Source organism: Pinus tabuliformis, chromosome 2_2 (assembly GCF_031772625.1).
Source record: "Pinus tabuliformis cultivar Carrire ecotype Pingquan chromosome 2_2, CPIR1, whole genome shotgun sequence".
NCBI classification, from domain to species: Eukaryota; Viridiplantae; Streptophyta; class Pinopsida; order Pinales; family Pinaceae; genus Pinus; species Pinus tabuliformis.
Window position 1 is genome coordinate 349,015,247 of NC_142300.1, and position 12,778 is coordinate 349,028,024.

The 12,778-nt window shown below is 41.3% G+C and overlaps 1 protein-coding gene across 1 annotated transcript in view; it reads left to right on the forward strand.

The window, feature by feature from the left end:
- MEE18 (maternal effect embryo arrest 18) overlaps window positions 1-12,778 on the forward strand; it is a 433,784-nt gene that overhangs the window by 271,193 nt on the left and 149,813 nt on the right. Inside the window, 1 exon segment of the mRNA XM_089404666.1 lies at window positions 5,134-5,235. Within this exon segment, the coding sequence (XP_089260792.1) occupies window positions 5,134-5,235 (102 nt within the window).

Consider the following 12,778-nt stretch of genomic DNA (forward strand, 5'->3'; position numbering starts at 1 on the left):
GAACAAGTTGAAAGATATCAAGATGGATAGAAGAGAATCCATCCAATCCTACTTCATGAGGATTACCGAGATCAAGAATGATCTCCTATCTATTTGAGAAGTCATTGGTGACAGGGAGCTCACTCTTTTTGCTCTTGGAGGTCTTACAAGAGAATGGGATGTGTTCAACACTACCATCCTCAACAATGACAAGATTCTGGGATTTGATGAATTATTGGCCAGATGCACTTAAGAAGAAATAAGGATGATGGAAAAAGACAAGCCCTCAATTGGGAACAATCCTACCGCCTTCTTTGCTCATTCTAAGATGAAGAACAATGTTGGTTCAAGAAATCAAGGTCAAGGGTTCAAGTCGGGATTCAAAGAAGGAAGAAAAGGAAGATGCTTCAATTATAACAGGTTTGGCGACTTTGCTAGAGAGTGTTCTCACAAGAAGGATGCTCCAAGAGATGATGACAACAATAACAACAACTTCAAGGGCAATGGCAATCAAAGGAACAACAAGTTCAATAACAAAGGAAAGAGGAATGCTCCTGCTGCTCATGGTCGTCCTCCCAAGAAGTTGAGAAACTTTAGGTATGAAGAAGTTAATGTTGTAAAGCAAAAGGAATTTTATCTTATTTTTACCCTCAGCACTACCTCTCCTCCGGATACATTGGGTCATTGGTTGATTGATAGTGGTGCCTCAAGGCACTTCACTGGGTACAAAGAAGCTCACTCAAACTTGATTGAAAAGAAGACAAATATGGAGATTATACTTGGGGCTAATGCCACTTATCCTGTGAAAGGAATTGGGACTGTTACTCTTCACTTAAGTCAAGGTCAAACTCTTCATTTACAAGAAGTTCTATATGTACCTGATCTGTAAAGGAACTTGGTCTCTATTTTTGTGATGGAAGACAAAGGTTTTAAGGTAACATTCATTGATGGGAAGGTTCTTGTTTGGCAAAGAAACCCAAGAGATGCATTCACTCTTGGATTCAGGGTTGAAGGTCTCTATCAGGTTGGAGGAAGTCTGTTGGGAGCAATGGCTTGTGACACTTCTCTTCAATACGAATTGTGGCACTGGAGTTTTGCTCACCTTCATTTCAAAGGCTTACCTCATGTAAGGAAGATGGTCACAGGTATGTCCGAATTCAACTTAAATCATGAAGGTGTTTGTTAAAGATGTGAAGCTGGAAAACATACAAGGGGACCATTCCCCTCAAGTGAGACTCAAACCACTAATATTCTTCAATTGGTCCATTCTGATCTATCAGTTATGTTGCTCGTGACATCTTTGGGTGAATATTTGTACTATGCTATTTTTGTGGATGACTTCTCGCGCAAAACATGGATCTATTTCTTAAAGAAGAAGGATGAAGTATTCAAATGGTTCCGCTCTTTCAAAGCCTTGGTCGAGAATTAAATAGGGAAGAAGATCAAAATATATAGGACCGATAATGGGACTAAATACGAGTCAAATGAATTCAATGACTATTGTAGAGAAGCTAGCATTAAGAGGGAGACCACTACTATATATACTCTCGAACAAAATGGTGTTGCTGAAAGAAAGAATTGTACTATCATAGAGGCCACCCGTGCCATGCTTCGTGACCAAGGTCTACCGAAGTTCTTATGGGGAGAAGCTGCCAACAACGTTGTGTATGTTCAAAACAGATGCCCACATCAAGCTTTGGACTTCAAGACACCCGATGAAGTTTTCACCGATAAGAAACCCGATGTTTCTCATTTTAGAAATTTTGGTTGTTCCGTATATTTTCATGTGCCAAAAGAGAAAAAAAACAAACTAGAGGCGTCTAGGAAGAAAGGAACATTTGTGGGCTACAATGAAACTTTGAAGGCATATAAAATCTATGTGCCTGGTCAAAGGGAAGTTGAATTAAGTCATGATGTCACTTTCGATGAAGATTCTGCTCGTAGGAAAGTCCGAGAACTTCCTATCTCGAGGAAGGACAATGATGATGTTGATGCAGAAAAGTAGGATGAACCTCCATCTGATGAACCGATGCCTGATGTTGAAGGCTCGATGGATCCCATTGATCCACCTGCTAGTGAGCCCTGTACTTCAAGAAAAAGAACTTTGTGGCTATTTCGTCCTTCAGTAGTCCATCAATTCGGAGAGGACATTACATATAGCTTACTGGTTCTAGGTGAGGTTCTTGTTATGGATTTTACTCTATGTGTTTCTTCGAAGGCACATTACCCATAGTAGATTGGAAGTTATGTGACAATATAAAATATGGCCCAGTGACTCTAAGTGAGGATCTACATGTGGATTTTTCAAATTCCTTGCTAGGTGCTTGGTAATGTTTCCTTTATAAGGAAACACACTAGCTGAGTTGGTCTTGACCAAGTCAGGCCACCCATTATGGATAATTCTCATTAAGGCTAGGAAAACATTTCAAAGTGTTAAAATTTCATCTCTTGACAGCAGATCTGCATAGAGCTGGTGGGTAATAGGACACAGGAGCCCTGTGCATTTGGATTCGTGAAGTGCCTCAAGAAACACGAGAAATGGCCAAAAATAGTTCTCCAATCTGCCCTGCTGAATAATGTGAGGAATTTAACTATATGCACACCTGATAGAAGAAGGGGTAACAGGCCCTATCACAGTGATTGATGATGATTTCATCAGTTCTGCTTCGAGCAGTGCTACAGACATGTGACTACACCAATCTCCCTTGACTTCCAGCATTTGTCTTCAACATTCCTTGAAGGCCATTTGTAAATGTACTTGGGTCATATAGCTAGGGTTTACCCCTCATCTCACTTTCTGTACATTGTTCACATTGTTTGAGCATCCTACAGTTAGTTGCTTTTCGAGTCCCCAGGTTTCTTCTGCTGGCCTGGTTCTCTATATTACTGGATGTAATTTTGACTCTCATTGACCTATTCTTGTTATTTGTGGACATTGATATAATTTCCTTATTTCTTCCTTTGTATTGAGGTTGGCCCAATATTCTGCTATACACTGCCTCATGTACTTTTTAATGCTTTTCTAAGGTCAGTCTTATTAAATGTGATCGTGTTTCATCCCATCCGGTTTAAGTCAACGTACCTTTCTCACCAAAATAATTTTTATTTTATTATTTTATCCTATGTTTGACACATGAAATGAATAAAGCTACTTTTGTTTATATTTTACCTTTCTCACCAAAATAATTTTTATTTTATTATTTTATCCTATGTTTGACACATGAAATGAATAAAGCTACTTTTGTTTATATTTTATCCTTCTTATTGACGTCTGTAATATTTATTGTTTTCCTTGAATCTTTGAAGTATATGGCTCTCTCCTTCAAAATTAAATGAGCATATGCATTTCATAATATCTTGCCACGTTTCCTACATACTGCACCCTCTTCCTGCCCTACCTAAATTTTGGAGCATTATAAAGAGTGATTTACACGTTTTGCTTCTGAGCCATTGCATTGAATCAATTCAATCTTGCTTCCAGGTGTTGAGAGCTTCTCTTAGCTTTTCAAATGTTTTGTTCTGGCAGTTATTTGATATTTCTGATGTCATGATCTTAGAACCTTTTTTCCTGTCTGTATGTTGCCAATTACCCAGGACAGTAAGGAGTTTCTTTTTTTAAACCAGAATGAGAATTTCTGGAGAATTGGTAACTTCGAAGATCGGCTGCCACTACTACACCAGATACAATTATTTCATAAATGCTACAAATGGGCCAGTTACAACATGTCTCTAGAGACTTGAATCCATGCAGCTGGGGAAACTAATTGTTCACCAAACCACTTGAGCTAAGATCCTTTGGCGTATAAGGAAAAACATGGGGATTGGCTTTGATCCACTTATGTGTGCATAGGTCATGAAACCATTTAATATGGTCTCTCTGGGTGCAACCACACATTCGACCACTACCTCAAGGTGCCCCCATGGCTCTAGGGAATCCCTCATGGGAATTGAACCTTTCCCAATGGTGAAAACTCCTTGCTTTCCACCATTCTTCTAAAGGAGTAAATGGGGGTGGGATTTGATCCACTTATGTGTGCAGGGGTGATGAAATAGGACAGTAAGGAATCTTAAAATATGGTGTAGGTCGAATTACCTATGCAATAAAGGCATATTCTTCTTGCTCTCACTTGAAATCTCTGCTAAAGTTTGTATTAGTGGGTCATATTGATTGTATGGCATCATCTACTTTTACAAGACTGAAATTCTATGTTGTGCTCTTTTGGATATGATGCTTATCATGATTTCATGTTGGCTCTTGTCACTGAAATAATGAGTCTTGGTGCTACACAGTTCAGAAAATTATTATTGTCGGCATATTGTTATTTTACAATATGCATGTAGAACTTAACTATAAAATTGAAATCGAAGATACGTGTGACTTATTCAAATGCTATTTCTCATCCATTACCAAGTTATTGACTAGCTATTAAGATTCAAAAAGTAATGTTTATTATTTGATTACTAATTTCGAGGTGCGGCTTCTACAGTTAATTATTTGAATGAATCAGAGGATGCAATGTTTGTGAGTTCCAACAAGTCATTGCTTATTTTTTATTATTTTTTCTATGTGGTTCATGGTCCTCGGAGATCAGTGACCACTATGTCTACGGAATATTTGTACTAGGCAGATCTACCCAAAAGGATCACTTCCTGCTGGCTCAACCACGGAGCCTAACCTGAAGAGTATTGAGAGAATTGAATGCATGACCTCTCAATAGCAGAGGTGCTTTAGCGACAGGGACCCAACCCACTGAGTTAATCCCCGGGGCTTCCAACAAGTCATATTATTTAGGGATCAACTGAAATTTAATCTTTGCAACAATGACATTAGATTTACTTTTCGTCTCAATTGACAATAAAGAGGAGGATAAATTTCTTTCTGTAGGCAATAAAAGTTAGACCTTACCTCATATTAGAGGTCAAGACTCAAAACACCTCCAACTGTACATTAGTCCTGTTCATTTTCATTATTGTGGACAGAGAAGTATTTTCCTTTCAGCTATAAAAAATTATACAACCTTTTTGTAGAACTTTTTTTGAATGCTTGTAAGACTATGATCTCATGTGGCATTTATTGTGGCTGTGCTATTTCAGATATTAGAAAGATTTTTCTTTGTTAGAGTTTCTGAATCTTTTCCTGTCGCGGTATTGTAGGTATTCCCAGCTGTTAATGATTCAGTGCTGGAGCAGCTGAAACAAGTGGACTGTATTGTTTATGCCATGGGATCTCTTTATACTTCTATCTGCCCCTCGCTGGTCATCTTTCTATGCTAGCACATCTCTATGTTTTTCATGTGTCAGTGCGCATGAACAGAGAAACATATAAGGATTTGCATAGCTTAAAGCTGCAATAAATGCCTATAGAGAATTCATATGAGATATAGGACCAACTTTTGCCTCAGAATTTTTAGGGATTATTATAACAACTGATTGCCTTCTAGAAATTTAAAAGAAGTACTAAATAAATATGTCTATGAAGATCATTTTTTTTTCTCCAGTGAGAAAAATTGTATATTACAAATTTACAATACATTGTTGGCATCATAGTCTATGTTAAATTGGTTATAGTTTGTTTGATCTTCATCCGAAGGCTTTGGGAGGGAAAGATCAGTTTCACATCTCAAGTATTTGTCCATATGTAGAGGTAGTTGCCTGCATGTAGAATTACTGGTCCAGAAGTAGGTAATGGCTCAAATACACAAGTGGGTAGTTGTTTACATGTGATTTATTAAGCATGGTTTGATTGTTAAATATAACCATGTAATGAGTCCATGGAACCATAGTTAAATAGTTGTAGGGAAGCTGGAACCACATTTTTCATCAACAAGGACTTAGATAGGATAAAGGGTACCTATTAGCCCTGTTGCCGCAAAAGCTAGCTGGGGTTGGAAAGGGGTACCCTGCAAGGCTAACACTAGAGCAAGTGACAATTGATGGCCCACTGTCACCACAACCAAAACACCTTGCTCTTCATGGATTTTCTTACTTTTATAATAGCTTGTGATATATTTGAATTATGTTATCTTCTTATGTTTTCTTTTCATCAAGAAACTATCAAACCATAAAGAGCATGAAGATCACAAGAACAATAGGACACAGTATGTAGGCTTTTAGCCAGGGCAAAATCTTTCTCCTAGGGGAAAACCCAGTCAAAATTCTCTTCTTCTTATAGAACTAAGTGAAAATGAGAGATCCAATACCTTTAGACCAAGACAAAGATTCCCTCCAAGCACCAAGTCAGCCCTCCAAAGAATTCTCTCCAAACAAGACAATGCTTGAAAAAGTCAACAAAGGTCAATGCTTCAAAATTCTGTCTCATTCAAGGTTTCGGCCTCCACTTCAGGTCTGCAATTTCGGCCTGTATCTTCGGACCTTCAATCCGCCCATAAACCCTAGAAAACTCGCACGTGGGAACTGCAACAAGATAAATTCCAAATCTTTGACTTCACTAGGGTTTCTCTCTCCTTCGCTAGGGCTACTCCTTTTTCTTCTTCCTTTGCACTTCTTTTCTATTGCAGATTGAAGATGTGTGTGTCCAAAAAGGTCGAATTCTTCTCCAATATATACCTTTTCTAATAGATTGAATAGCCACATCAAGCTGACTTGTCACAGGTAGGGCCGACTTGGTCTTGGAGAAAAATCTAACTTTCTTGATACAAGTAGCCCAATAAGGGTCTAATACATATGACAAAAATTCTTTTGACTTCTGACAAACCCTAAAAGCATGAAATGCATGCTTTGACCTTGGAGACACATAAAAGAGAATGAAACCCATGCTTAACAATAATTTTCTTTTTCTTTTTCACTTTTTACAATAAATATACAATTATATAAATACATAGACAATTATAAAGACCGAACATAGTTACATTTTTCAACACTCCCTCTTAGCTAGGGAGGTATTCATAATTGCAAAACTGATACAAGGATCTTCTCTACACGAAATATTCTCATAAGAAGAGTAACAACCGAGGTGCCAATCCAACAAAGATTGCTTTATAGGATTCGAGGTGCTAAGACATCAATCCAAAAGACATGCTGATCTAGGAATCTAGGTACCATCTAGGCTATTGCCAACATATACTATTCCAGGTATCTAGATACCATCTAGGTTACTTCCGAGGTATCAACCCATCAGGGGATCTAGGTACCATCTAGGCTACTGCCAAGGTATCAACCCAACAAAGATCTAGATACCATCTAGGCTACCTGCCAAGGCACCAACCCAACAGGGATCTAGGTATCATCTAGGCTACCTGCCAAGGTACCAACTCTAACAAGGATCTAGGTATCATCTAGGCTACCTGCCAAGATACCAACCCTAACTGGGATCTAGGTATCATCTAGGCTACCTGCTAAGATACCAACCCTAACAAGAATCTAGGTATCATTTAGGCTTCCTGCCAAGATACCAACCCTAACAGGGATCTAGGTATCATTTAGGCTACTTGCTAAGATACCAACCCTAGAGATCTCGGTACCATCTAGGCTATATGCGAAGGCACTAACTCAACAAAGATCTTGTTGAAGTTTCTAAGTTTACTTACTTAGAAACCCTCCATGCACTTTATCTGATTTATTCCTACCTACTTGTTATTTTCCTTAACAAGTTATTTACAATGTAAATACTGAAAATAAACACTAGTGCATGCTCAACATATTACAGATCAGCAACTAAAAGAAACAAAAACAAACACACCATATGACACCATTATTTTTGGACTAATGTCCCCGAAAAAACCCAATGTGGGAAAACCGGTGCAACTGTTTGAGGGTTTTCTTATTAAGCAATATCAGAGTACAATCTGGGTGCTGAAACTGGCCTACCCAACAAAGAAGTTCCTTGGCAGTAATACCTCTCAGTTTTTGACAAATCTCTTGGCTGAAACCCCGGATAATCCTTCCGGTAGCTACTCAACACCAATCTACCCCAGAAACTCCAATGTCAGCCAATCTACCCCAGAAACTCCAATGGACTGTGTTGGGTCATTATGCAACCCATGTCCAAGGAAGAAGAGTAAGGGAGAGTAATACAACATTGCATCTACCACATCGCAAGTCCTTTTAAAGCTATTGTCACATTAAAACCCCGATTGCGATAATACATGCAGACCCGAACAGGTTATAGTAACAACCCTTAATATGACATCGCATCCGCCACATCGCAAGCCTCTTTAAAGCCTTGCCACATTGAAATACGCCCATTGCGATATGTATGCGGACCCGCTGCACCATTATGATACGTCCTAAAGAAATATCGCATCTGTCGCATATCGCAAGTCTTGAAGAGATGTAACGATGGAAAACCGCCGATTGCGATAAGGTTGTGGACTCGACGGGTTTATTAACAACTGCTTAAGATTGTATCGCATCCGCTCCGTCGGCAGTAGTGGAATCACTATGTTATGTGCAAACCTCCGAAAATTGCGATTGCGATTAAGGTGATGATGTGGCTGGTGGGACCACCCATTATATGGTTTTAACTATGTTGATATGTGAATATCGATGATGTTGATATCGGAGGACAGAGCACACTTGTAAAACCTCCGATTTTCATGAAAGTTGCGATTGCGGGATTAAAGGAATGACATGGCACGTGGGATCTCCAATATGGGTATAACCTCTCTTGTGATGCGATTTCCGTCAATAATTAAGTCTGTGGATGAAAGGGCCTCCCTGATATAATTTTAATATGCGACATCATAAGTTGGCCTCTCTTCCAAATGAACGTCTCTTTTGATAATTGGTGAACTCGAACAGACAGCGGAAGCTGAAGATCGGGAAGCTAAAGGTCGAGCGAGCACAGAAGGAAGCCGAAAGGTCCAGCGGAAGAAAAGGGAAGCCAAAGGTCGAGCGAATGAAAGAGGAAGCCGAAGTTCGAGAAGCCAAAGGTCTAGCAGACGATAAAGGTACAAAAGAAGCCAAAGATCGAGTGAGAAAGTAGTAAGCTATAGGTCCAATAGAACAAAAGGAAGCCAAAGGTCCAGCAGGACAGAAGGAAGCCGACGTTCCAGCAGGATAGAAAAAAGGTCGAAGGACCAATAAGACAGAAAGAAGCCGAAGGTCCAGCAGGACAGAGGGAAGCCGAAGGTCCAGCAGGACAGAAGGAAGCCGAACGGCTAGGGGAAGACGAAGATCTGTTTGACCTTGAACCAGTCAAGTAAGATTTCATCAGTCATTAGTTGAAGGGAGCAGTAGACAACACCAACGTTGAAGTATTTGTGAGTATGTTCTTTGGAAGTAAGATACCATGACAATCACTCCTAAAGCAGTTATTGCGACAATAAGAACAGAGGCTTGAAAACAGAGAATTGCTTTTATGCATACATTGAGGCTTAGCGCAGATATCTTGTTGGAAAGCTTCAACAAATCTTGGAAACATTATTGGAGATCATGATGCCTATTTGAAATCATCATGAGGTAACTTTGCAGACTCTGTTTGGGCAATATGAAGAGTTGTGAAGACTCCTTCATATGAAGACAAGTTGTCATTGATGTAGCAATGAAGGCGTAGATAGACAAAATTCAGTGAAGAAGATGTTGGGAGCAGACAATTACTACCAAACCTATCTAGACAATATATAACAGAGGGTTGGAGCCCTTGGGGTTGGTGCCTCAGAATTGGAAGGATTGGTGTCCTTGGAGTTGGTGCTCCTAAATCCAAGGTTGGTGCCTTGACAAGACAGGGTTGGTGCCCTGGAGGTTGGAGCCTCACAAAAAGTCCAAGTTGGTGCTTGGCAACTGGTTGAAGACCTATATACATTGTACTTGATTTATTGTAAAGATCCTATTAATAAAAGCATTTATTCCTGTTGTTCATTTTGTGTTCTAAATATAAATGATTTAACTGGTAAAAATAACAATTGAAAAGAAATACTGATTCACCCCCCCTCTTAGTATTTCCAACAAGAGACACCCACTAATGCTGAAGCTCCCTCTACCGTTGACAAGTGCTCCCTCTCTGACCTCTGCGCTGCTGCAACAACTCCTTGCATCTCGCACCGTTGCACACCTCTCTGTGCCATCCTGCACTGGTGCAACACTCCTGTGCCTCTTGCACTGCTACAGCCTGCTAGCTCTGCACTGTCTCGGGACTCTTGCACTGTAGCTCTCTCTACCGCTCCATCCGCATCTGTCTCTACCCACATCACCCAGTCTTGCTACTCTTCTTCGGGGCTCCTGTAACAAGGTCTAATCCAAGACGCTGGGTACCTCAAGGATCCTGCCCCTCATCGCCTGTAGTCCACTTGACTACAGCTCGATGTCTCCCCACTTGCACTGAAGTGGTGTATGTGCACTCATGGCACAGTCATCATTTGTCAAAAGTTCCTTCTCTGCCCATGCTAGCGCTGCCTTAGTCTCGAAAGACTCTCCCTTACTCTTCTTCCTTGGACATGGGTCGCATAATGACCCAACTCCCCACAATAGAAGCACTTGATCTTGGAGAGATCTTTCTTCTTCCATTTCACTTGCTTTCACTTAGATGCTAGGGCCACATCTTTCTCCTCCTGCTTGACTTTGATCCCCTTGCTGCTGCTACCCATCTTCGACTGCCGTCTGATCTCTTCCCAGTGAAGAGTTACCCATATCTCGTCCCAAGGTGGGAGAGTCTCTCTGCCCAGTATACTTTGGACAAACACCTCCCAGTCTTCTGAGACAACATTCAGGGCTGTCCTCACCATTAGCTCCTGATCCGGTGTCGCCTCTATAGCAGTCAACTGATCTCAGATCTCATTCAGTCCTCCAAGGAAGGTGTTAATCGGTTCTCCCTTCTTCATCTAATACTACCTCAACTGATTCTCAAGCAACATTCTTCTATGCACAGAAGTATGCTGGTACATCTTCTTGTGAGCCTCCCACATCTCAAATGCTGTTTCCTTCTCGGCTATGTGTGGTACTACATGATCCTTGACCCCGTCAAGGATAATGCTCTTGGCCCTCGCCATCGCCTCCTCGTACTTGTCATTATCATTGGGGTCGACTGGGATAGCTATTACCTTCAAGGCGAAGTTCTTGACACGATTCCTGTCAAGTACGAATAAGATTTTGGCCTTCCAGACTGCGAAGTTCGATGCTCCGTCCAGTCTATCCTGGTCTCTTACTCCGTGTAGTGCCATGATGCTCCTCTACTTCCCTCCTGGAAGTTCTCTGTTCGACTCCTCTGAGTCTCTACTTCCCGTCTAGAAGTTCTCTTCTGGACTCCCTCTGAGTCCTGATTTCCCTCTTAGAAATCCTTCTGTCGCTGTTGAGATGCCCCCTACTCTGATTGTCTTGTGCAACCACACCACTGATCTGGGTTCCTCGGCTAGAAACCCTCGGTAGCAACTCCTCTGGCCTTGCTCTGTCAGGTACTGTTCTGACTACAGTACCTCACCAGCTCCACTCTGCAATATTCCTGCAACCTTCTAAACCCCAACAACCTGAAGGTGAGAGCTCCTAGGCTCTGCGCAATCCCGACACCGCAACCTCGCCTCCTCAGCCAACTACGTTAGCCCTCCCAGTTACTGTGTGGCTCTGCGTGAGGCTTCTCTTGCCTTCCTTCGCCTCTACGCTGCCTCTTCCCGGCTCACCCTTGATGACGTAGGCACTACGTCACCCTTCCTTGTTGCTGCTCTGCTAGAAACAACTTTTGTCACCTCAGGACAATTGTTTTCTGCTACTATTGCTCCGCTCGGCTGATGTCCTTTAGTCCTCCTGTGATCTGCAATCACGCTCTGATACCATGTTGAAGTTTCTAAGTTTACTTAGTTAAAAACCCTCCATGCATTTTATCTGATTTATTCCTACCTACTTGTTATTTTCCTTAACAAGTTATTTACAATGTAAATACTAAAAATAAACACTAGCCCTTGCTCAACATATTACAGATTAGCAACTAAAAGAAACAAAAATAAACACACAATATGACACCATTCTTTTTGGACTAATGTCCCCTGGAAAAACCCAATGTGGGAAAACCGGTGCAGCGATCTGAGGGTTTTCTTAGTAAGCAATATCATAGTACAATCTAGGTGCCGAAACTGGCCTACCCAATAGAGAATTTCCTTGGCAGTAATACCTCTCAGTTTCTGACAAATCCCCTGGCTGAAACCCCGGATAATCCTTTCCGCAACTACTCAGCACCAATCTGCCCCAGAAACCCCAGCGTCAGCCTCTCTTTGGATTGCATCAGCCCCTCTCTGCCTCATGTTGGCCCTGCATCACCCCGGATGGGTCTGTGTCAGCCTTGGGTTGCCTTGCACTAGCCCTCTGGCACTCTGCGTCAGAAACGCTAGCCTCTCTGAGGTTCTGCACAGCTCCCGACTACCTCTGCATGGCCTTGCGTGAGCCTTGGTTGGCTCTGCGTCACTCTCCTTGGCTACTGCGCTGCTTTCCCGACACTATCTTTGCCTCTCTATCTCTCTGTACTCAAATGCCCCTCAGCCGCATCTCCCGATCACTAATTCTATCTCTCTTAGGAAACCTCATTCTAGAGAATAGAATGACTGATCACTCTGGTGTATTCTCCGAGTGACCCTCAAGCCTCCTCTTATACTTTTCCTGTTCACATATCAACGGCCGAGATTAAGTCCCTAATCAACGACTAAGATTAGATTTGGCTTGATCCTTGTCTTTTGGACCATTCTAACACAGATTCATATTAATACACATTAATATTTTATTTTCCCTAAGTTTAGACTTAGGGACTCCATTAAAAGTATTAATTATTTTAATATCTCCTGATCTGTTTAGAATCTGCCCAAACCCTTTCTTGGTATTGGAGATCTAATGTGCCCCAACCTCTCCACCAATTTCGTGG